Source organism: Andrena cerasifolii, chromosome 6, assembly GCF_050908995.1.
Source record: "Andrena cerasifolii isolate SP2316 chromosome 6, iyAndCera1_principal, whole genome shotgun sequence".
NCBI lineage: Eukaryota > Metazoa > Arthropoda > Insecta > Hymenoptera > Andrenidae > Andrena > Andrena cerasifolii.
The window spans coordinates 17,179,027-17,204,100 of NC_135123.1; the positions used below are offsets into that span (position 1 = coordinate 17,179,027).

Genomic DNA, 25,074 nt, shown 5'->3' on the forward strand with positions numbered 1-25,074 from the left:
GCTGGCAACGTCAGGTAAATGAAAAATGGAAAAGGAGCGGTGCACGCGCTATCGCGTTGGGTTGACTGGCAGGGGTTCGAGGGTACGGTGGTCGACTCGGACGGATATCGACCTCCGAAGAAAGCCAATGGGTATTTAGGGTAGGAGTCTGGAGGAGCGGGGTAATTGGTCGGAACGAAAGTCCTGAGAGGATCCTAACCGCGCGGGCCCCACGGCTGCCTCGTTATCCCCGATTACCGTTCTCACGGTGAGTTAGTCCTCCTCCGAACAGCTCCATTGGTGGTCCCGGAGATGGAGAATTTAGCGAGGTGGTCCGCCTCTAAATCATGCGCGCCGACAGCAAGAAAGAGCATCCCTCCGCCGAAACACATTGTATTTGTATTCCGTCCACCAGAACACAGGTGCCCCTCGACGTCGAAGCCGAGAGCTGCCGCTCCAGCGACGCAATCTCTCCAGCGTAAAAGGAGGAAGGTTGCGGCGTACGATTTGCGCGTAATCTCGATCGTGTTTCCGGAAACCACGTATCCTGCTTTAGCCAGGCAAAGACCGGAGGGAGGAGACGCGCGTCGTCGAGACAAAGAAGGCAGCCTTTATCGGTATGGTAAACTAATTAGCAAGCGGTTGCAATCAATTATTGCTTCCGGAGGCGGTAGAGCCGTTATCGCCGTTGGAGACGACGCGACGGGACGCGAAAACGCTCCTCGAAACTTGCCCAAACCCGGCCAATTTATGTAGCTACTTAGTCGCGGCATAGCTGGGTCCGAGGATCGCCGCGCATCTCGGAGATTACCGCCGAGCCGCAAAACAGGCGCGCAGCCGTAATCGTTCTAGAGTCCCGGGAGACCGCGGGATGCGAAGCCATCCTTTCGGATCGTTCTTTCTTCCGGGAAGCTCGATTACAAAGGCGCGGGCGAGTTTCCACGTAATCCGCGCTCGACAAAGACACCTCGTCCGGCTAAACAGATGGAGAGGAACGAGAGGAGGGAGAAGATGAAAAAGTGGTGGCGGCGCAACGCTGGCCAGCGGTGGACGCGCGATCAAAGGAAGCGAGAGAGCGATGCTAGAAGAAGCCAAGTCGAGGAGAAGGAGAAGAAGAAGAAGTAGAAGCAGCGGTAGCAGCAGCGCTAGCAACTACAGCGAACAGAGCGAGAGAATTGGCGCGTGCATTTGTCACTCGATGCCTCATCGAGGATGCTGTGCTTCCTCTAACGCGCCGCTTCCGACGACAATCGTTCATTCCTTGAATCGGCCTCGAACAAAAGCTCCACTACCGCGATAAACCGTTCGCCCCCGCTCCTAAATGCAGATGGAGCCAGTTTCTTGCACAGGAGAGTCGTGGCCGCAGGGAGCAATCAATTAGGCGGAATCTTTATCCAATCGTTTATTGTCGCGGCGCGGCTCGGCGCCGGCTTGAAAGAGTCGCGGAACCGTTCTGTCGCCTACGATATTTTTCACGCATTATCTGCAACGGTCTCGAGCGTAACCGTAAGAAAATCATCGAACAAAGGGCGCACTGTTATTGGACAGAGCTGGACTCGCGCTCCTTCTATTAATTAACCTCGGGAAAGCAGAATCGCGGCGCCAGAATGAATCACTACTGCGATTCTAGCCGCGGCACGCTACGAGTTATATCGGGTTTGTCGGCTCGCGGACTGCGAAATAAAATTACCCTACCATCCAAGAAAGAACGCGGGAAACTAAGGAGTCGAAGAGGCCGAATTTGGGCCGTGCGCAGTGGGTAGCTCACCTCTGATTCACCTGTTACTTCCAGATTTACGAATTGTTAAAGTGGCACGCCGCAAACGGCTCTACCGATAGCACCGATTGCCAGGAGTTAAACGGAGGCGAGATCCTGGCCGTCGCCCGCCTCGATCTCCGCAATGTCGGATCCTCTGGTGTCGTCGAGCCGCTCGATCGCGTGAACCAGACGTTTCTTCAGCTTTCCCAGCTCCTTGCTGGTCGTCATCGGTGTAACTGTATTCCACGAAAATGGCTTCGTCTCCGAGAGACTGGGCTTCTTCGAAACGAATCTGAGGAGAGTGACGAGCGCTGCGTCGGCGATTTCTTCCCAGTTCTAGGACAGGCCCAGCCAACGCGATCGGATCAGATGATTTATAGCAAGTTTAGCGAAAGTCCAGGAACACTTGTCGCGGGTTCGCTTACCAGCTGATCGCACGGCCGCGGCTCGAAACCTATCGCTGCCTCAATCGCCGCGTATTTCTCCTCGCTCGTGTTCACTCGCAACAGCAAAAGCAACAGCCTCAAGCTGCACCAAAGTTCGTGGCCGGTTCGCCCTTGCTTCTGTAATAACCACGCCATACCTCTGATAGCTTACCAGCGAAGCCATCCCGCGTCATCCACTGACGTATTATACCTACCGTTCGCGCATTGGCGAAATCCTCGAGGCGAACAAAGGTCGCCCGGTACGTGGAATCGATGAGGAACGGCAAACCAGTGTCGGCCAGAGATCTGCCGTTTCTCTCCCTGACGGCGCGCAGCATCTTCCTCTCGATGTTTCTCAGTTGAATCGTGAGTAGCCCGATCTCGGTCTAGCCCCGAAAAGTGAAAACCAAAGGCAATCCCTTTCGCAAGATTGGACAAACAGAGGAGAGACGATCGATTGCTTTGGACGTGATTCGAAAGAAACGCACCGTTATCCTGTCGATTTCTCGTCGAGCGAGAAAGTGAGCCTCTATCCGAGAGTGCACCAACTGCAGGTGATTCTGGCCGATGGTCGCCGTCAGACTCCCCGTGGTCCTGCCCTTCAGTCTGTCCATCAGCTGTTGGACCACCAAGGTCGTCGATAGCCCGTCCGTGGACTGCACTCGATACCGATTGCTCGCATTGCCAGAAACGATCGTGACCGCGCGCCCGTTGCGCCCGTTGTGCGCGGGTCGCATTCCCAGCGCGTTCCAGTTTTGTCGCTGGAGCTGTTCTCCTGTGAATTCTGAAAGAATTCCCCGCAATTACGACGCGTCGGGTCCCACAACCAACCACCGCCTCAGTAGGTACGCATCTCTCCCTTCTTTTTCCTCTACTTTTTCCTTTTCGCCGCGATTAAGTCAACGAAAGTCGACGAGCATCTCGCCGCATCGATAAATTACACGGCTACGAATCGGTCGAATGCGCCCAGCTGCGCATCCAACGACCGAAAAAGGAACAAGACGCCACGCTGTGCCGCGCCGCGCGACGGCCGGCTTTTACGATACCTATTAACGTCGCATTAGGTGGTAGGTGGGCTCCACGCACGAGACGAAACCTCCCGATTCTTCCAATCGCGGTTCTCCGGCTGCTCCCCGTAATTTTCGACAAGGGCCGACCGGCGAAAGAAGGCAAAGGAATTGGGGGGAGGGCAGCTCGATAGATCGCCCAAATTTTCGACGGCTTTACCGGGAAATAGCTGGGTGAGGCCGACGAGGGGCTCGTTGCGCTTCAGGATAGTCGTAAAAGTGGTGGCGTTCTCGGGCGAGCAACCTATAAGCATCATCTTTAACGGCAGCTGGCCGGTTCGCTGGAGCACCCGTAGATTACCGGTGTCCGTCCGGTAGGTCACCACCACCTTCATCTCCGAGGATATCGCTGGCAGGTCGCCGTCCACGCGAACCCAAGTCTCTACCAGGTGTCGTTGGCCTGGAAAAATTTCATTCGTAACTCGTAACCCATCTGTTCCGCGACCGACTTCGTCGCTTACAGAGATTCGGCAGCGCGTGAAAGTCCGGTGCGACGACCAGAGGCTTGCACACGTCAACGGAAATCTGAACGTCCCGGAGAGTCGCGTACGAGGACAACTCAATGCCGACTCTGCACGCACAGTATCGCCGCTCCTCGGTGCGCTCGTCGGAGACGCCGTCCGCCGTCCTCGGGCTCGCCTCCAGGTCCGGCGAAACGTTTACCGAGACTATCAGCTCCGCGTCCATGGTCGCGTCGCTGGTTCGATCTTCTGTTGGGCAGTTCCATCGATCAAGCAGGTAGGTACCTACGTTGCGTCGAACCCGAAATCTCACCCGTGTCTTTGCCTCTGTTCAGCTGGGAGCGCAGCTCCGCGAGCTGTTGCTCCGCCGCCGCGTAATCGTACCCCCTCGGATGCAGGGGTGGCGCGACGAACATGCCCGGTTCCGAGCCCAGGTAACAAGCCTCCAGTCGGCCGTCTTCCGACAGCACCACGATCACGCCCTCCAACTGCTGAAAACGGTCCAACCTATCGCTTCGTAATTCCTGTCGCGTAATTCACGCGCAAATCGCTAACGTCTCTCGTTATCGAGCCAATTAACCGGGCAGTTGGTGGTCTATCTTCCGGAAAGGCATCGACAGTAACCTTGCTCGTCACTGCGCGCCACGATAACCGAGAGATAACGTTCCGATGATAATTACAGGCGACGTTTATTCTTCGCTCGCCCTCCTATTGCCCTTGCCTCGCGAACCTTTGCTTCTCGCTTCTCGCTAGCGAATGGAGCTCGACCGAGATTGCGTATGCATGTAGCTGCGGTACCTACTTGGTATTTTTGCGGCGGAGGATGCGGTGCAGCGCAGCGAGGAGATCCTTACCTGAAGCTGAGCCCTGCCGACGGTGACCGGAGCGAAAGGCAGCTGCGCCGACCACTTGAGCGTGGTGCCCTCGTAAATCATTAGAGTGCTCGTGTCGGCAATTACTACCACCATCAATTTCCCATCCGGCTCTGAAAGTATCGCGATCGATTAACGCGCTCGTACTCTGGCCCGTTCCAACTAATTAAACGCCTCGCTGTACTTGCTGCCATCGATCCTCTAGCAGCGGTTCCGGTACGTACCGATAACGTAAGCTCGAAAGCAGAGCGGCTTGTACTCGAGCCTCTTTGCGTATTTCACCGACGAGCAGTTGTCTTTCAGACAGTACAGGTGCTTCTCGCCCAGAGCCACGATCCCAACCTCGAAGCTGCTCAAGGTCACCGGCTGAATGTCGAGAATCGCTTCCCCGATATTGTAGCTCCAGTCTGGTTCGACGCTGGCGCGTCCTTTGCCGGCCACACCAGCCACATTAGCACGGTCATCGTCGTCATCGTCATCGTCATCCGCGCGTTTCGTCGTGGAAGGTTTCTCGCCCCTCGCCGATTCCGCCATGCTTTGATACCTACGAAGTATACAGCGCGCGTCGAGTCTCGGAGGAGAAGTTTCAATTTGAACGCATCGAGCGCGTGGACTGTGGAGGAAGCTTTCGTGCCTGTAACACTCGAGGAACCATGAAGAGCTGGCGGTGACGAACAAGTCGTTGCGCGATACGTAGACTATCGGCTGTGGCAGCAATCTATTCTTCAGAACCTGGCTGAACGCAAACACCTCTTGCTCGTAAAAGAGAAGCGTCCCGTCCAAGCACTGCACGCAGAGGAAATCCCTGCCCCGAACTCCGCCGAAAGGTCCCGTCGTCAAGGTTGCCGGGAACCGCGGCAGCGAATGCTCGTACGCGAGTTTCAAGTCGCAACGGTCACCTGTCGAAACCGCTGAGAATAATCACGCCAGGAATCTGCATCGTCCTGCCCGTGCTCGCATGCATGTATGTATGTATAGAGAATAGAGCTTAGAGAACAGAGAGCAGAGAATTTAGAACAGAGAACTGAGAACTGAGAACTGAGAACTGAGAACTGAGAACTGAGAACTGAGAACTGAGAACTGAGAACAGAGAACTGAGAACTGAGAACAGAGAACAGAGAACTGAGAACAGAGAACAGAGAACAGAGAACAGAGAACTGAGAATAGAGAACAGAGAACTGAGAATAGAGAACAGAGAACAGAGAACAGAGAATAGAGAACAGAGAACTGAGAATAGAGAACAGAGAACAGAGAACTGAGAATAGAGAACAGAGAACTGAGAACAGAGAACAGAGGACAGAGAACTGAGAATAGAGAATAGAGAACAGAGAACAGAGTATAAAGAGTGCGAGAGTTCCGAAAGAACGAGTGGGGCAAACCGTATTCCGTGGATTCATTCGCTAGAATCAGGTCGTAAACGAGCAGCTTCGAAGACGTTAATATGGCCAGCCGGAGATTCTGGGAGCCTCTGCAACCAACCAATCATTTCATTCCATTCCATTCCATTTAAATGAATTGCACTGAATTAAATCCGCGAGCGTTCGTGAAGTCCACCGATGTCGACACTCACGACACAAATTTCCCGGTTTTCATATCCACGATGCAATCTCCGATTCGGGTCTCGATCATCGAGTCGGTGGATTTATAGTTGGTCGGGCATTTCGTCTCTTCTACCCACTGCGACGAGGGACTGTACATTCTTAGGTAACCATCCTGACTTCCCACCACGAGCACGTCTTTCTTTTCCTCTCCAAACAACGCAGTTACCAGCAGGCTGTGCCCGTTGAAGGTCTCGTTCGATCCGCACGCTGTTCTCCACCACTCTTTTGTCTTGAACAACGACATTGCTCGCTGTTCTCCACCACTCTACGAGTGGAATGCGATATGCGCCTAGCTCGCGCCCGGCTCCCCTACCTTTCGTTGCTATGGCATCGTAACTCCAAAACATCGGGTTAGAAGGTAGAATGACCGTTATTAATTCAGCTTACCTACCCCTATGCGCGCGCGCGTGTCCCCACGAGAACGTTTTACGTGAAACCGCGAAAAGATCTAATTGAATTTACCGCCACGGGCATCGTAGTTGGCGTGGTAATCCGACAGGTGGCGCGAGCATTCGGATTCGCGTTGCGCGACAGTGACAGATGGGCGGTGCACTGTGCTGTGTACCGTCGTGCTGCCTGAAAATTTTGCTCCGTTGTTGTTGATCAGCGTTTCGTACAGATTCGTGGAGTAGTAGCTATCGTTGGTAGTCGTGGCATTGTCTCAGCGACCATGGAACCCCAGGATATTTATTACAGGAAGGCGGAATACGTTGAAACGGTAATGGAAACCGATCGATTGGCGAAAGTCTTGGACCTAACCTCTCGCGGTTTTGATATTTCAGGCTTCCGGGAATAAGGTTAGCAGGCAGACCGTTCTCTGCGGCTCTCAGAATATCGTTTTGCACGGACGTGTGATCGTGCAGTCGGATGCGATTATCAGGGGTGATTTGGCTAACGTTAGGACCGGACGTTACTGCATTATCAGCAAGAACGCCATCATAAGGCCGCCGTTTAAAAAGTTCAGCAGAGGGTCAGTAGTAGTGTTGCCTAGAACCTTGATTTGTGAATCACGAATGATCCGATCACGTTCGTTCCCAAACATGGTGACTTTTCACAGTGATCCGCAAGCAGCGGATCCAGAGGGGGGGGGCGATAGGGGTGATCCCCCCAAGAGTAATAAAATAGAAAAATATTACGACATTGTGTATTATTCTGCATAAATCAGGGTTCACTAACTGGTGGCTCGCGGGCCACCGGAGGCATCTCCGCCTTGCTGCTACGCTGAATGGTCCCCCTCCATACCTACCAGACTCTGACGATCGCAGGTGAAATGAGAAGGAAAGAAGGAGAAATCCACTGTGATCGTCAGAGTCTGGTAGGTACGGAGGGGTGTGGGCCGTTCAGAGGAGAAGCCCCCAGTGGCTCGTGAGCCACCAGTTAGTCAACCCTGGTATAAATAATTAATGTGAATTTAATTATTTATGCTAACAGTATAAGATAGAGATATTAAAATATAAGTTAGAAGCAAATTTTAAATGTTGTAAAAGCTGGGGTTAAAAAATGTACTTATGTACTTTTACATATTTCGCCCTCTCCAAGAAAGTCTCTCGAATCCGCCTCTGGTGATCCGTGATTTTCGTGATCCGATTAATGAAAAGCATAACTGCTCTGCACGCGCAGCATAACCCCAATTTCGAATTTCTCTTGAAACATTCTCAAGTCCTCACTGTACTTATAGAATCTCAATTGTATATTTTGAACCAATATGATCGTTCTTGATCTATTTAAATTAACAAATATTTCTTCACTTTAGTTAAAAAGTACAATGTATATGTGAATACTTTAGCCAATCAAATCAGCGCGTACATACATTGACTATTTTATAAAAAAAATAATTCAATCAAGATGAAGAATTAAGATCCCAGTAAACAATTGACTCGAGTTAAAAAAATCACGATCACTGTGATAAATCACTGTTAGTGATATTGCAATCCATCCCTAGCATCCCTAGTCAGTAGCCGTGGTTGGTGCGTTGCTCCTCGCTAATTCTAATCGTAGCACTCAACATTTCGTTTCTCTAGCGTGGCATTCTTCCCGTTGGCAATGGGCGATCACGTATTCGTGGGGGAACGAGCGGTGGTGAACGCGGCGATCGTTGGCTCTTACATATACATAGGAAAGGACGCAGTAATCGTACGTACGCAGGCACAGTTTATTTGAAATCTGTGGCGAAGGTGGCGATGGTCGTGTTTAATGGTTACAAGGGGTGCTTGTTGGACTATACAGGGAAGGAGGTGCGTCCTGAAGGACTGTTGCTACATCGAGGACGGGGCCGTGGTCCCTCCAGAGACGGTGGTTCCTCCGTTTACCCGTTTCGCTGGCAGCCCCGCCAAGTGTGTGGAAGATCTACCCGAGTGCACGCTCGACCTTATGCTGGAATTCACCAAAAACTATTATCAACACTTTCTACCGGCCCTTGGCTAACGTGTCTCCCCAATCTCCCCCTTTGCTTACATACCCGCTGTGTACAGGACTGTCTATTTATTATCAATCCATATCTTACAATCTCTGCGCGTCTAATGTATCGCCTCTATCGTATCTATTTCTTCTCGACTCCCGATGGAAAATTTTTCGGGTGAAACCACATTCCATACCACATCGTCGTGGTTGTCCTCATCTTCACCTGCCCTCGTCCCGTGCCTGTGGAACGATAGGAATGGTTCGTACCGATCGATCGACGCCAAACGAACGTGTATACGTACATGTACTTGTGCCTTCGGTGCCAAAGATGCTCAAACACCAACACGGCCAGACTGAGCAGCGTCCCGTAGCCCATCGAGACCAAAGCGAAGTAGCACTCGGTGAACCCTATGCTGATAAAACCCGTCTGCCCTTGGCATTGCGGCTTGTTCGTGTACAGCCGATACTCCTCCCGATACTTTAGACCGGTCTCTTGCATCAGAAGGGCGCTGAAAAAGATTGGATAGGCGACAGTGCAGAGTGCCAAATAGACTAAACAGACTCCACTTGCGCCTAGCGATCTTACGCGTTCCTCACGATCTCCCTGTACGGTGATTGAATTTCCATCACCATAAGCGGGTACAATAGGTTGAGGAAATTGATCTCCGTGATGCCACATTTCTCTTCTTCTCGAAACGTCTCTTGCATTATCTTGTAAGCCGTGCCCCGCTCACCGTGGAACGCAAACAGTTCGCTCCTTATGCGACCAACCCCTTCTTGCATGGTCATCCAACTGCCCTTCTGACCCTTCGGCTCGATCCTCTGATCCACGATGGCCCTCCTCACCGGGTCTTGGAACGACTGCGTCGAGAGAGTCCTTCTATCTATCTATCTATCCATCTATCGTAGCCCGGTACAATACTGTACGTAGCATAAATAATACCTTGAAATAATATCGGTTATAAACTACGTCCTGAGCGCCCAGCTTGAGCGGGCTGTGGAACAGATCGGTCACGGTCTTGATAGAGTCGGTGGTAGACTGTAGCAGAGCAACAATGTTGGCCGTATAAGATGCGTACAGGCTGAGAGCTGCGATCAGGAGCATCATGGTGACGATACGAGGCGGAACCCTGTGCGGCTCGTAATAGTATCCTGTCGGAGCACGGGGATTAGCTCTGTGTACCTACATAATCGGAATCGCTCTCGTCCCGTGCGTCAGCCATTCCCGAGTCTTTTCCACTTCTCTAATCCTTTTATTCTCATTTAGCGATAGCGCTCAGCTTACCCACCTTGTTGTGCAACAGCTCCCAGCACGACCATCAGATTGTCGCTGATCGTTTGCTCCGCTGGATTTAGCGCCTCCCAGTACTCGGACCTAGCCTGGCGATACTCCCATTTGGAGGAGATGTAGAGCAGGACGAGCACCAGCAGCAGAAACACGCCGATCGCTATCCAGACGGATCGTTGGAACGGCAGCGTGAATATGTTTCTCACGGTCGACAACAACGGTTGACGGAAAATGAACGTCGAGCTGTTGTACGTTAGTTAATTTGCCTGTAATTACCGTGACGCGCTACAACGCGCTTTGAGAATCTAGGAGCCGTGTGTGTATTACCGCGTCTGCGTGTACAGTTGCAGATAATCGACTACACCGATGCGCTCCTTAACGAAGAACGTTCCCGTGCCACCTATATCGATCTCCCGGCGTTGCAACATTCCGATCATGCCGCTCCACGAGCCGTTTTCGTCGCGATACCCCCACGTGTTTGCGATGCGAAAACTCACGCTGAACAATGAAAGATAACAGATGCTAGTCTTACGTCTAAACTGCTGTAACGGTTGGTCGGCGAGTTTTCTAGAAGAGGAAACTGAGGAGACTCACGTTGCGTTCATACGATCCACGATATTCAATATCCATGGATAATTGGCCTTGGTTATTGGGTCTATGTGCTTATTTTCGTAATCGGTTAGATGGTTGATCGTATCGGGATCAGTCATCTACGAACGCAAATGCATCGCTGATTTATCGCTGAAACGTACGTTCGTGAATTTTCCATTCCGTAATTGGACACATAGGTAGATATCCCGCGTGGGGAATACGATTCGTTCTATCGCGATCGAATCATTAGAAAAGTTTTATGCCGTTTCAGATCAGTAGGTATATATTATTATCTTATCGGCTCCTTCTTCTTGCGCGTCAGCTTCTACCAATTAATCGCCTATGCTCGATCGATCTGTGTGCCGGCTTGTTCGCTGATTGATCGCTTGATCGATCGAATCCAATTGAATTGGTTAATGAGTTTTACTGTCGCTTAGAATTCGGTTAGGCACTGTGTAATATTTCGTAAATACCTATGCGCGCATGTACCTACCACCAGGCAGGATCTTAACGGTGTCTGCTGGAGATTCCTTCTGCGTCGCGACGCCGGCTCAAGATTCTTGGCTCGAACGCCGCGATCGGCCGTCCAGTTTCCCCGATCCTCCAATATTACTTGCCGATAAGGACTCGGCCTATAGATAGACCTGATTTCCATAAAGTCGTCGCGAAGCCGCCTAGCCAGGAGCACATCGCTGTCGGGAAGAACCGCCATACTCTGGAACGTTTCGGTTATTTGGTTGATCGGCTGGTCGCGAATCCTTGGATCTTGAAGCAGGAGCCACCTGATCGGAGCGACGAACATCCCGCTCGCGTTTGCCTGCGAGCAAACCCCGAATCAGTTCCCCTTCGCTCGAGAGCTACCCGCACCCCGAACGCTGCCAAAACGCACCGCTCGCAATAGCCTGATCGCGTACTCGCAATCCAAGTCCAGCACGTACAACACTCTGTGATCGACAGTGTGGCGAACCCTTTCATCGAATCCATCGAAATCTTGATGAATCTCGTGAGCGAGGAGACTCCTCGACATAGCCCTGGACAGGCTGACCGCCTCCTCTGCAAGACGAGCATTCAGGACATCGTGGACAGCGCGAGATTACCGCTAATTGTGCTAGCTAAGCAGTCTCTCGTGATTCAGAGAGATTAATAGTTATTGCGCGCGTGGTTACGCGTAATTTTTCTTACCTTGCTGCGCGTGGCAGAGATGCGCCGATACTCTTATTGGTGGGAATAGAAGGGTAGTCGCGTCGTGGACGAACCGCACGAACGCATCGTCGCTCGCCACTGTTCTCCGAGCATCGAGAATGCTGTAGCACGCGAGCATCCGCATAGCGAAGAACATGCTGGATAAACAGCGATAGATGCTATAGGTGGTAGTCTTGCGTTTCTCCTACGACCAAACCTCGAATGGGGCACGCCTTCCCGTATCGTAGGTAAGCTCTCTGAAATATTCAGCGGCTAATGCTTGGTAATGCTCGCAGCTCGATGGTGCAATTACGAAATACCTACTGTTTTCCGCTTCGGCCCTCTGATTACCCTTCAATTTCCCTTGAAACTGTTGGAAACCGGACGCGCAACAAACACCGATTGTACTCGAACAGTAAGAGGTAGGTAGGTACGTACACTCAACCCTCTGCCACTGGACTGAACGTCTTTACAGAATTACCTACTCGAGGAACGAAATAGGAGTCGCCCAATGCAGCTTTCAAGTACAGAGAAAGTAGAGATCCCTATTTCACGTGTATTTAAATACACGTGTACACGTGTATTAAACGTATCTGTCCCTGAATCCGTGTATCTTTCAGTACACGGGTACCCGTGCACTATTTCACGTGTATTTAAATACACGTGAATTTAGATACTCGTGTATTTATAAATACACGTATATTAACGTATCCGTATTTTGATTCGTCTGATTTTTAATATCTACAGATATCCCAGAACTCTGGGGGATTGCGAAATTCATAAAAGAATTAATGTATTTAAATATATTTACTAGAATAATATGCGGAAAGTATGGTTTTACAAATTTTCAGATCGTAACTAATAACACAATTATAAAATTAACAAGATTTATTTAATCGACTACCTATTTTGATACAAAAAATTAAGGCATGACTGGTAATAAGCGAGCTTCTTTTTAGACGCAACGATAATCCTTAAAATTGAAAGACATCACTCGGTTTTATTACGCTTATTGCTTAAGTGACCGCCATTGCCCATTCTCCCGTAGTTAATGCCCAATTCTGATGAAAATACACAAATACGTTGATCCACGTGTATTTAAATACACGTGAAATAGTGCACGGGTACCCGTGTACTAAAAGCTACACGGATCGAGGTACGGATATATGTAATACACGTGTCTTTTTACTACACGTACCATACCGTGGTCTCTAAGAGAAAGGCACCTAAGATTAGAACATAAAATACCAATTTGTGGAAAAGTGTAGACTGCAGAGTGTAGGGGCTAACGACAGTTACCTATTGCACTCCTGTTGATTTAATTCTAACAGAAGACTAAGTACTTAGGCACCCAAAAAAAAAACTAAGCAAGTAGCTTATCGCGTTGCCGCGTCTGACGATCGCTAGGTCGATAAATTGCAGAGCGATCTATATCCGATCACGGTCATCCTGATAGGTGGGAAAAGGTTTTTGGCGATGTACATATACTTGGGTAGGCAAGGCGGATGGTTGCGGGGCCAACACCTGACGACGGCGACGGCGATGCGCGACGCAGTGAGAGGTTCTCGCTCTAGAGGGGAAATCCGACCTTGCGAGCGGCTCGCATCGGAGTATCGCGTGACGACTAAGTGATTGACACGTGCGTCGAGCCCTCCGACGGCAACGTCTCCTTATCAGCGGTCGCTCGTTCGTCAGAGGCTGTGTTGGCCCGCGATTCCTGCCAACAGCCACCGTCGAAAGAAAGTCGCGAGTGTGCTCCAGCGATGTGCTACGCGTGCTCGGGATTAGCGGATTTGCACCGAAGTTTGCACGGCGCGTCCCAGCTTGCGTCAACGAATCAACACCGCGATCTCGCTCGATCCCTCTCGATCCTTCTCTTCCACTCTCTTCTGCTCTGTTTTCTTCTGTCCCAGTCCCACGCGCCGCGGAGCTGCCGTGTTTTCGAGGCGCGACGAATAACCTCCGGTGGGACGGTCCCCGCTCGAAGGCTTCTGTATTCGAAAGTTTCCTCGAACCTCGATACATTTGATTCCGAGCACGGTTCTCTTCCAGGACTTGCCCGGGGCAAGCACGTTATCAGGAAACAGTCGCCTTCGAGATCTTACTTGTCCCCCACCGCCACGCGATACATAGCTATTACAAATTGCTTTCGTCGTTTTACGGGTCAACTAATCCTCTTCTTTTTTTCTCTCCTACCCGCGTGACGGTTTCGCTCGTGGTTCGCTGTTTGCTCGAAAGCTAATGCACAGCAATGCACCGGTTTTCGGCGCGCAATATTCCCGACTGAACTCTGGGCCCTGGGTCGACCCAGCTGCCCGCCCGCCCGCCCGCACGCCCACCTACGAGGTCGAGACCGAGCTCCAGCCTTCGAGGGGGCACGTCGCGCCGCGAGAATCGTTCATTCCCATCAGCGGCTGTCTTGTTAAGCGAGATCGTCCGTGCCCCGAATACCGATGCGGCACTCGCTTGCGTAGTGGTCTTTCTAGCAAGGGTGGACACCAGCCATCGCGGTTCCGTCACGGCGCACCGATTTGCACCAGAGCGCGGAAGCTCGCTCACCTTGACCATGTGTACCAGTGCAGCTAATCGATATTATTTACACAGCTGCGTTCCTCGCGACAGCGTGCACAGTCTCGCGGTCTCATTGTTCCTCGGTAGGCTCGATGCACCGGCTGGAGCTCGGCCATGGTTATTCAGATTTCAGATTCGGGCGGACTTTGGCTCGCTTGGAAAATTCAGTGGAAAATTGAGACGCGGTCTCGCATATCGTACGCTTGTGTCGGTACGCGGCAAATTTCTTCGACATCCATGGAAAAGCGACGTTAAGCTGCTTAATGCGATTGAAAGATCGGCGGATTAGGCGGAGGCCTAACGCGGCCGGAGCGAGGCTTGCCGGGGGGGATTTTTTATTTACCGAGGAAGAGAAAAGGGAGAAACCGCGACAACGACGACGGAATCGTTTGATCTCGCGCAACGCGGATCGGGCGATCCGATTCAGGTAGAACGGCTCGGCGTATCGTCGAGCGGGACAGGAGGGGAGCAGCCGCGGTGGGGCTAGAACCGCGTGTTCTAATTGGTCAACGTCCACTAGGTGTTTGCTTGTAAGTGTCGCGAGTTCGGCTGCGCTTCCAGCAGTGCCACCGAGACCAGCGCGCGGCATTTTTCAACCGCTATCTCTGCTCCGCCGTTCGAAATCCACCGCTCTCTCGCGGTTTCCTCGAGTTTACGCAAACGGGAGTCTTGATCGACGCGGTCCATCATGCCCGAGAACAACGGCACCACGCTGCAGCACCGCAAGTCCGAGATCAAGAGGCCCGAGATATTCGAGGCAGAAGTGCCGTTACCCACCGGTGAGTTCCTCTCCTCTTTCTCGCTAGCTCTTTCAACAGTTCGCTACCGACCAGGCCCCATGGCCCTCTAATAAAATCACACTCGGGTTTGCATAAGGATACCCGCTCGTCCGATTATCTCGGGTTCAATCTCGCGCAAGCTGCAGAAACGTCTCGAGAAACCCCTTCGTTTTAGCAACGGCGTTCTAACGCGCGTTCTTTCGTCGGTCTCGAAAGCGAAAACACCGCACCGGCGATAACGCGCTGCGATTACTTACGTAGCTACTTGGCCATTCTGCGATTTCGAGGAAACCAGTGACAAAATCTTGCACTTGTTTAGAGGCAAAAGATGAATGCGGCGCGTGGGAAGATCTCGGGATTCTTCACTGTTTCTCGAATCGATAGTTTTGTAACTCGTAACTGCCGAAGTTGAGAAAAAGGTAGCGCTTCGAGGCTTGTGGCGTGGTGTCCAGATGCAACGTTCGATGCTGCGGTAACAAGGACGGAAGTTACGCGACGGCGCACAGTGGTTCAAACATACTACATGGTAGCTGGACAAAATTATTTTGTCGCGGTATTGGGTTTATTTGGGGTTGAAATTGTTAGAAACAAACCTGATTCGTAGCACAGTTTATTATTTCGCTAAAAATATAAAAAAAATGTGACTAATTTAATAAAGGAAAAAGAACAAAACGACAGTATTGTACTTTAACTATAATTATCAGTTAAACATTGTGTTTATACCTGTGATTTCTGAATTTTCTGTGGAATTTAAAAAAAAATTCAGCCACAGTTGACTAACCTAACATAAAATGACTATTAAAACAGTGTTTTACTGTATTTTCCACGTCGTTCCACGCGACAAGGGTTGATTTTTTTTTTTAATCGCGCGATCGATCTGCAAAAATTTTCAAAACTATGTTTCGCGAATTGTTTTCGAGCGCGACGCTCGGCAGGAGAGACAGCACAGTTGTTATATTTCAGACTCTATAATGTAATGTAACGCAATTAACAAGAAACTAATAGTCATAAGGCACGCTTATAGTTATAGATAATCTATAATACGTATAGAATCCGAAATACAACAACTGTGCTATCTCTCCTGCCGAGCGTCGCGCTCGAAAACAATTCGCGAAACACAGTTTTAAAAATTTTTGCAGACCGATCATGCGATTAAGAAAAACTAGAGAGTCTCTACTTTCCGTACATTCAACCCTTGTTGCGTGGGACGACATGGAACATATAGTAAAACACTGTTTTAACAGCCATTTTATGTTAGCTGAGTCAACTGCGGCTGGAAATTTTTAAAAAATTTCACAGAAAGCTCAGAAATTACAGGAATAATCGTAATGTTATAACTGATAATTATAAGTAAAGTACAATACTATCGTTTTCTTCTTTTTCCATTATCGAATTAGTCATGTTTTTTATTTTATTGATATTTTCAGTGAAATAGTAAACCGTGCTACGAATCAGGTTTGTTTCTACCAATTTCAACCCCGTGTAAACCCAATACCGCGAAAAAATAATTCTGTGCGGCGACGGTAAGATGGGTTGGGACCTGGGTGCACAGAGACGCGTGCCCCTGCGATGCGATTCGATGCTCTTCTCCCAACTGGCATCCATTTCCGCGCTCCGTATATTACCAACTAATCAGTGCCTTTTTTTTTTTGACGTGGAGAAATCCCTAACGGATACCCCGCCCCCCGGGGGAACTAATCAGTGCCTAACCCAGACCTACACCCTGTATATCAGGGGCTTATCGATTCATTCGCCGAGAATTCTTCTCGGGATCGTCCCTCGTTCCTCCATTCTTTCCGTTTCCAATTATTCGCGATTCACGGACTTCGGACTTAAAAGTACCGTGAGCGGGAACGCAGATACATGTGCTTATACCGCGAACGTACGTGACCCAGCAACGTGTCGCGAGATTGGATCCGGATCCGTTGTCCGTAACGGTTTCGGTTTCGTTCCGCGTTTCCTCGGCAACAAGTCGTCACATCCTTATCTTATCCAACGTTTCGTCTCATCCCGCTTACATAAGTGACCAAAAGTTGGACACCCGATAGTGCGCGTCGGTTCACTAACCGCGATCGCACGCGTGCCGAGTGCAGACCCCAACGTTTCTCGATTACGCGATCTCCGCCAGCAGGTAGGCAAGAATCGGACCAGGCCGCGTCTCGTTGCCTTCGACAACGCGGCTAGGATTCAAACCGGAATAATACGGAATAACGCGTTCGATTAGCCGCGGTCGGAAAAAGTGCACTGCGAGCGTAGGTGCCCCATAAATATTCAAGCAACTAGTTTCTCTTTCGCAGTCCGGCCTTGTTATCAACGCGCAGAGGCACCTCGACATAGAGCGAGCTGCTTTATCGCGCCAAAGGATAAAAAGAGTTTTCGCAGCTCGTCGATCGTCGATCATTGATTCGCGTTGGGTGTCGCTAATGTGGCTCTCGCGATTGCTATCGTCGATCGATCGATCATGAAACTGCTGCCTCCAGACTTCTAGACCTCGAGAGTCTACAGTGCGCGACGCACTCCGCGTTGAAACTTTGAAAGAGGCCCAAGGATATGGGAATCGGGGGTCGTGGGATCGTTCGAATCTATGGCGGATCCGATCTCGCCTCGCTAATGCCGTTCGCTGCTAATGTACAGAATATAGAACTACGCGCGTTAGCTTCCGTTGAATAATGCATGTCGCGGCTCGCCGATCGCGAGGCGTGCGCCACTTGTTACCAGTAATCGTAGCGTTCGGGCTGCCGGCCCGCCCCGGTCGAACGCCAACCGAACACTCGCAGCTAATAGGTAGCGAGCAGGCAACCAGGCGGAAATAATTTATCTGTAGCGCGCAAATCGCCGCGGAATTTCAATAGGGTTGCAACGTAATCATCGTACGGCAACTCGATGTCCCCGACGATTCAGAGCAAAGGATAAGGAGTCGTGCGAACGAGCGTTATGCTCGATCCTTCTTCCAACCACTAAGTTTCCCCCGAAATCAACCGTAACTTCTAATAGCGCGCGAAAAATGCCAGAAGAAGAATACCAGCCGTACAGCCCGACGCAACGGTCACGCGGAGAACACGAAAGTAGAAAGTTCCCTCGGGCCTGACCGTTCGACGCCAGTTCGTTCCGTAACACTCCTGACTCCAACCATGTGAACCACCGATCACGATTAATCGCCGCCCACGTGCGGTCAGCGCGGACTTGTTGCGATCGTTCCGATCGATTAACACCGCGTCCGATTCTCTCTTTGCATTGTCAACGTCGCCAGCGACCGTCACCATTAAGTGCCTGCATTGACGATGCTTGCTATTCTGGAACATCAGCGTTTCGTTGGTAGACCCTGAAACCACGCCGCGCCGCGCCGCACAGTGGGGCTGGAAAGGAAAAAAGTCTTAAAATGGAAGTTGTAGTTTGTGTATCCATCATCACTGTATCAAAAAAAGCCAATCGACCAACGTTTCTAACTTATATGATAGACTTTTCGTATTTTAACGGGAAACGCTATATTACTCTATATATATATTCGCTATATATATATATATATATACGTACCAGATTTTCGATTTTTTCTGAATTCCACTAGATATTTTTATTTTTGTACCTCGTGTATTTCCAATGTGTATATTGTATACGTATAGTCTCAACTTCCCTAGTAGCGCAAAATATTTAATACACGTACATCCAATACTAAAAGGGGTTCAATCTTTTTTTCATATTTAAATATGCATATAATATTTATTCTAGATTAGGAAGCAAATATTTTTTTCGAATATACTGAAAATATTCATTTTATATTATGAAAGAAGGTATTTTTTCAAGTATAAAGTAAATATTTATTTAATGATAGAAATACCTATTCCTAATTCCCACTCTCTTCCAAATTATGTCTTCTTGCGTTCCTGTGTTTCTAGGGTATAGCCCTACTGGATGAATCTGGCTGACGGTCCTAAGAGGAAACGCACCTCTTCTCTTTTCCTCCTCGATCCTTCAAAGCTAATCCACTCGCCCTGCACAGTTACTCTCCGTTGCGGCGTAACCGCCCCGCCTTAGGGTTTACGGTTACGTTGGAGCCGACGGGGCAAGAAAACTCCCTTCTCGTACAGAATTCACGGCAATTCTAGACGCGACAGTAGAAACAAAATATATTTTTCACGAATGTTCGGGAAATATTCAGTTTATATTATAATTTTTTTTTCAAATATAAAGCAAACATTTATTTCAGATTTTCTGAATATTTACTTTTCATTTCCTAAATATTTAGTTCACATTTCCTGAATATTTATTTCGCATTTTCTGAATATTTACTTTACATTTTTTTAATACATATCTTGCATTTCCTGAATATTTATTTTGGAACTCTGAATATTTTTTTCACATTTCCAGAATATTTGCTTTATATTGTCTGAATATTTCTTTTATATTCCACGAATATTTAGTATCATATTTTCAAAACATTTATTTTACATTTTCAGTATGTGTATATAATATTTGGAGTCAACATTTTTGTCAAATTAAAAAGTTTGGCCAAAGAAATATTTTTTTAATATTTGGAAAAAATATTTAACCAATATTTTGCGCTACTAGGGGTATTTGTGACATAAATACTTTTCGAAAACTCTCTTCACCGTAATCCCACTCTCCAACTTGAAATGAAGCTCCCCAATATTTCAAGTTTTCATTAACACTTTTAGATTTATGAAAGAAGCTCCGCCTTCCTCCGGGCTCTAGGTAGTACTAATTGAAAGCAGATACCATCTACTAATAGCCCCCGAAAAATTGGCTGCGTTTATTTGCGACTTTGGCTGTTACTGATACATAATCACAGGAGCGCGCTGTACGTGCGATTTCGCAGAAACTCATCGCATCAGCATTTCTCGCTATTTTTGCATAGTCTCTATTTTATATTACTTTTTGATAGCTTTAGCTTGTATGGACAGTAATATTAACAACATTAGAAAACAATAAAAATAACAATAAAAATTATAAATAAAGTATCGTTACTAGAATCGATACGGAGAAAACATATTTCATAATTATTTACTAATACTTATATAACGTTCCTTTTTTCATTATAAATTACCATTTTAAGATTTTAAGACTTATAACCAGGGGTAGGAACCCTAACCCGTGCCCGGCTCGGTGCTCACAAGGGAAGATCCCGAAGTCGAAAATTCAAAAAATTCTGAAACTTTGTGTCTTTGTGAATTTCCTCCTAATTACAACGCATTTTTTTTGCTGCCCAAAATCGCACTAGGGGGGTGAAATTAACCTCTGAAAATTCGGCTACTTTTCGATTTTATTTTCTAACTCGCAATCCGTAAGAGATAGAAATGAAATTTCAAGACAAAAGTTACTTTTCTTAATTACATCTACCAAACGGTAAAAGTTTTATCAATTGTTCAAACAATTAGAAAAAAGTTATAAACAAAAATATTAGTTTTCTAAAATTCGTTATTTCCTGTGAAAACTAAACTGGAATGTCTACGGGGTTTATTACTATTTTATTTGTTAAAAATTTTATTAACGCTCCTGTCCATATAACCGTTGGCTATTAACAAATAATATGAAAAAAGTACTAAAAAATATTGAGAAACACCGAATTTATGAGATTTTTTTCCGCGAATCCTACGTTATGTACGTGCCCCACTGCGCGCCGTGCCGCGCCGCGTCGCGCCGTTGCCTGGTCGTTCGTAATTTCGTATCTACGTCGCAGCTTGCATATGCACCTATAACTTGCCAATGAAACGAAACGAATCGATTCGATGCCGAAGTTTCGAAAACAGGATAGCATCACTGGTTACTCTCGCTTTTGAGTACGCGCGTCCTCGCGTAACGAATGTCGCCGATGACGTCGAGTTCTTGGAAATAGTGGAAATCGCGTGCGCCTTGACACGAATCGGTCCACGCGAAAGTTCACGAGACGGCGACTAAACGTTGATTCGTCTAGCGGTTTATCCTCGCCATCTGCCCGAATTACTTCAAGTACCGAGCACGCCGAGTTCCGACGATGCTTCCGCCGTCGCTGCGACGACTGTGGTTACGCCTACGCGTTTCGTTTCGTTTCGTTTATTTTCCACTTTGTCAAGTGAATAATGCGCGCAGGGGCTTGGACGAATCCTGTTGATACTAGGCACATTGGGCCGAGCATTCAGGTCGCACCGAGAGAGAACGTTACCGAGTCGGAATTCGGAACACGTAAAAACCAGCAATTCCGGCAATTCGTCAGTCGAAACGTAGACGCAGTGCCGACCTATATATGCAGTCTCGCGCGAAGAGAACGCGATCTCGGTGCCGATAAGTAGAGCGGACGCGTCGATAAGTCAGGTATCCGCTTTGCCGACGGAAGCTAACGACCGACGATTACCCACCATCGAGCTGCTAGAGCTCGTCTTGCCTCGTCGTCGGTATAGCGCGGGCGGTGTTCGACGTTACCGACGATCTCGGGCGCGAAAATCACCGTATCGTTCAAAAGAATTACGCAACGCGAACATGCCGTTCGGCACGCGTTGAAGCGATTCTCAAAACGCAGAGAGGATATTTCGTCACGCTTTCCGGTAAACTCGTGGCCTGCCGCTTGCGCAACCTTATCGCGAAACGGAGGAACGTGTCATCATTCTTGTCTTCCTGGAAACTTTAAAGGAATTCAATCTCGACGATCTTGTCGCGGCTGAGGGACATTTTTGTCCAGCGTCTGTAAAGAATTTTCTTCCCCTAGCGATCGACAGGACTGAACTGACCGACGATCAGCGGAACGGGAGAGATCGACACACATAGGTATGCACCGGATGCATCGGACGATTATTGGCACGCAAAATCCTCCGTTCTGTTAATAGCGCGCCGCGGCTCTTTATTTTCGTCGGTGATTTGGCGGCGCGGTACATAGGAAAGGGCGGATACACGTTCGGCGCCCGCGCGTCAACGTTTCGCATTTTCCTGGCGCACGGCAACAGAAAGGAGCATCGCCTCGATCGATGACACGGCATTTTTTCTCCACCGACGGCGACGGTAGAGCGCGAAGCGTAACGCGGCACCGCAACCAATTCCGCTTCATCACGCCTCGGTGTCCTTGTAGTTTAATTGCAAAACGAGACTCTCGTTAAACAAACGCGACGACGTATCTCGGCGATGACTCATCGTTTGCGACTTACCTATCGGACGGACCGAATCTCGCGGAGCGATAGCGGCCCAGGAAAGATTGCGCATCAAACGAAAAGATCGGCGCCGCGAGCTATGTGTGACGCCAACGTGATTACATAATTCGAAGTCGTTGAGCGACGATGACTTTGCACCGGAAAGATAAAGAATCCCAAGGATTTCGGGAGGATCTGATCGGATCGGATCGGATCGAATCGGATCGGATCAGAGCGCATCGTTTCGCTTCCGTCTGATCGCACCGATAAACGCGACTCCGGGTACGTAGGTGGGCATTGACGCACCGTCGCGTCCGTCTCATTAATTCCGCGGTGAATTTCTCGTTGCGTAAGTTTTGGTAGATATTTTTGAACGGTGCATCTCTCGGCCAACTACGGCAGGCAAGTCGTATCTCTGTATTCTCTGTTGAGCGGGACGGTTCGCCGCCGGAAGAAGAAGAAGGGAAGAGGGAGGCGAAGGGACTCCGAGGAAAAGGGAGACCTCGCCAATTTTCCTCGCTTCTTCTCGATCGCGGATAATTCCTCGGAGATATGCTGTATGGATGGATTCGAATTTGGAGCGCGATGCGGAGCGAGCGTTCGCGCCCGACTCTCTGATTGGCGGCATCGGCTCCGTAGCGATAGATGCCGACAGATGGCGCTACCGCTTCCAATGGGAGGGCGAGATTGGGAAGCAGCGGCCGGCGATTGGTCGCTGGCCCTCGGTCCGTTTCGTCGGAGCATTCCCGTCGCGTCCCCCGGCATCCCCTGCTGCCCCGTGGCTTCCTCGGAAACGCCGGCCGAACTTGCACGAGGGAGAAAGAGAGAAAGAGAAAAAGAGGCAGGTGCGTACTCGCTCTCGACCACGGGATCGCTGTTAATCATCGTTATCGGTGCGCACGAAACCGTCAACCGATTCACTGCACGACCAGGCCGATTATTGGCGCCCAGTGAGCGGTAACTTGGCGTCCGAACGTGACTTTCGAGAGTGTCGTACCGTCGTCGTTGTCGTCGTCGTCGTCGTCACCACGAGCGTAATAGTAGTCGTCGTACTTGTCGCGTGTCGCGTCGCCGTTCCTTCGAGCTCGAACACGCGCGTTCGAGCAACGTTCAGGAGAGAACTACATCAACGGTCGAGACATTTCGTCGTTGGTTCGTGCGACATTTCACGCCCCATAGCAATCCCGAACGTGTCTCGCTTCTCTTCCCGCTCCCTCTCCTGTTGTCGCCGCTTTTGCCTTCGCCTTCGCTCGTCGCCTTCACCGTCGGTGCTCCAGGGAGTAAAGTTTGCACCGAGAAGAGTGCGTGGTTGCGGTCGCGGTCGCGCTCGCGCCCGCGCGCGTGTCTACTGTTCCGCGTTGGTCGCGTGTTGAACGCGCGATGAGCAGCAACGGCAGAGCGAACGGCGAGAGCAGAGGACGAAATGGCCACGTGCTGGTGTGGGAGCAATCCGGCCTGGAGGAAGAGGACAGACCTGCGCATAAACGGAGAAGTATGCCAGCCGAGAACCTTTCTTCTCGCCCTTCTCAAATATCATATTATTTTGCCTCTAGCTACATAGTCGCTAATCTCTGCACCGCTGTCCAAACTACATAGTCGGCCGATTCGTTCGCCCGGTCAGCGGCGGCAGCTCGCATATAAAAAGTAAAAAGTAAAACGCATCGGACATCGGAGCACGTGCTCCCTTGCCGCCGTCACCCCTCGCTCGTGATTCGCCCTTTTCCTCTCTTCCATCTCGCCATTCCGTTCATCCGTAAGCCCCCTCGATGATCCTTCCTTCGCGAACGCGTGCAAACTAATCGCAAGTAAGTCGTTATCGGGAAAACGATCGTTGGCCGTAAAGCACCAGCGCCGTACAATTTACTTGCATATACGTAAAAATAACCGCGCGTGGGTGTTTTCGGTCTCTCCCGTGGCGGCGCAACGCGATCCTGTAGGTTTAGCCTGTTCCGTTAGTTTTTCGCTGCGTTCCGTTGCTAAACTTCGCTTCGCTTTTCGGGCTCAGCAGCTCCCTATCGTCCAGCGCCCATTCTTCGCACGGTGACGGTTGACGAGAACCGGAACGCCAAACACCTGGATCGTTGCATTGTCATCCGTGGAAAAGCTCGCGCGGTAGTAGCTAGAAAGCAACGACGACGAAGGGCGTTGATTTCGAATAATTTCTCGAATGCAATTCCTTTTTGCCAATCCTGCAGCGAAACGTCGAACGCGTTCGGGGCATCGCCGTAAAAATAGCCGAATCGCTAATGCGCGCGTGATGAATGCGCGTATCCACTTCGATATATGTGCATAGCTACATACTACACGAGCAGATGCGCGAGCATTCGGGACGATTGGAGCACGCAGCAAACCGTGAACGTTCGCGTCGAGATGGTTTGACGTGAGCGGGCGAGCGACGTTCCTCCTCTCCCGTGCATCCCGCCTCTATACTCTCTCGCCAGCGGTGGTTCACGGCTCGCACATTCGTAGAGAGAAGCACACAGGCGTTTTTTCTGCTGCGCGTAACGCTCGTGCTGCGAGGAGCACGGCGCGGCGCGGCGCGGCGTCGTAGCACGACACGGTTAAGCTATTTCCACCGGGCGACCACGTGCTCGACGGCTGTTCCTTTGCTGTTTCGCGGCTGTTTCTCCGGGAACAAGTTTCGACGCTGTGCTAACCGTCGCTTCGAGGCAATCTCGAACTTGAGGCAAATGAGCTTTCTCAATATGTACATATGTAGGTAATCTCGAAGTCACACGCATCTGAAAATTCGTTGTCCATACCAGAGACGCGATATTGCCCGTAAGTTTGGCCATGCAAACGTTGGAACCGACGGGAGGCGCGGCGGACGAGTTAAACGAGTTCAATTGAGCACCGTGGCTTCTTAACCCGCGATCACGGATTTTCTTCTAGCCAATCGCGTTCGGCCAACCAAACGAGCGCCGCGCTGGTATATACTTGGCGAATCAAGTGGAAGAAAACGTCCAAAGTTCAACTGCGCGGCTTAC

General features: G+C 49.8%; 4 protein-coding genes across 8 annotated transcripts in view; 2 read left to right on the forward strand and 2 right to left on the reverse strand.

Moving 5' to 3' along the window:
• Picot (putative inorganic phosphate cotransporter protein picot) overlaps nt 1–25,074 on the forward strand; it is a 50,164-nt gene that overhangs the window by 17,811 nt on the left and 7,279 nt on the right. The window contains exon 1 of one of the 4 annotated variants that reach the window (XM_076814862.1): nt 14,715–14,975. The exons of 1 other annotated variant lie outside the window; for it this stretch is intronic. In XM_076814862.1, the coding sequence (XP_076670977.1) occupies nt 14,885–14,975 (91 nt within the window). In that variant the 5' untranslated portion in view covers nt 14,715–14,884. Of the gene's footprint in view, nt 1–14,714; nt 14,976–22,686; nt 22,933–22,964; nt 23,580–25,074 lie in introns of those variants that run through there. 2 more of the 4 variants (XM_076814859.1, XM_076814860.1) reach the window with 2 other exon arrangements.
• On the reverse strand, nt 1,428–6,579 carry LOC143370145 (protein PTHB1-like). Of its 2 annotated transcripts, none has more exons than XM_076814844.1 (11): nt 6,134–6,579; nt 5,943–6,031; nt 4,788–5,462; nt 4,546–4,676; nt 4,005–4,179; nt 3,692–3,940; nt 3,391–3,630; nt 2,652–2,947; nt 2,379–2,549; nt 2,164–2,301; nt 1,428–2,074 (listed from the first exon to the last, which is right to left on the reverse strand). In XM_076814844.1, the coding sequence occupies exons 1-11, from the start codon at nt 6,406–6,408 to the stop codon at nt 1,835–1,837; spliced, it is 2,679 nt and encodes an 892-aa protein (XP_076670959.1). In that variant the 5' UTR covers nt 6,409–6,579; the 3' UTR covers nt 1,428–1,834. The 2 variants fall into 2 exon arrangements, with proteins under 2 accessions (XP_076670959.1, XP_076670958.1); XM_076814843.1 differs by having other exon boundaries at nt 4,005–4,182.
• Nucleotides 6,713–8,673, forward strand: LOC143370151 (dynactin subunit 5-like). Its single transcript, XM_076814863.1, has 4 exons — nt 6,713–6,882; nt 6,947–7,134; nt 8,186–8,297; nt 8,391–8,673. Exons 1-4 carry the CDS (start codon nt 6,835–6,837, stop codon nt 8,586–8,588), a joined length of 546 nt encoding a protein of 181 aa, XP_076670978.1. The 5' UTR covers nt 6,713–6,834; the 3' UTR covers nt 8,589–8,673.
• LOC143370146 (ionotropic receptor 75a-like) lies at nt 8,298–12,572 on the reverse strand. The gene is made up of 12 exons (XM_076814845.1): nt 11,950–12,572; nt 11,626–11,882; nt 11,333–11,496; nt 10,937–11,260; nt 10,447–10,562; nt 10,180–10,350; nt 9,854–10,095; nt 9,508–9,716; nt 9,151–9,425; nt 8,867–9,073; nt 8,668–8,804; nt 8,298–8,537 (listed from the first exon to the last, which is right to left on the reverse strand). The coding sequence occupies exons 2-11, from the start codon at nt 11,780–11,782 to the stop codon at nt 8,681–8,683; spliced, it is 1,989 nt and encodes a 662-aa protein (XP_076670960.1). The 5' UTR covers nt 11,783–11,882; nt 11,950–12,572; the 3' UTR covers nt 8,298–8,537; nt 8,668–8,680.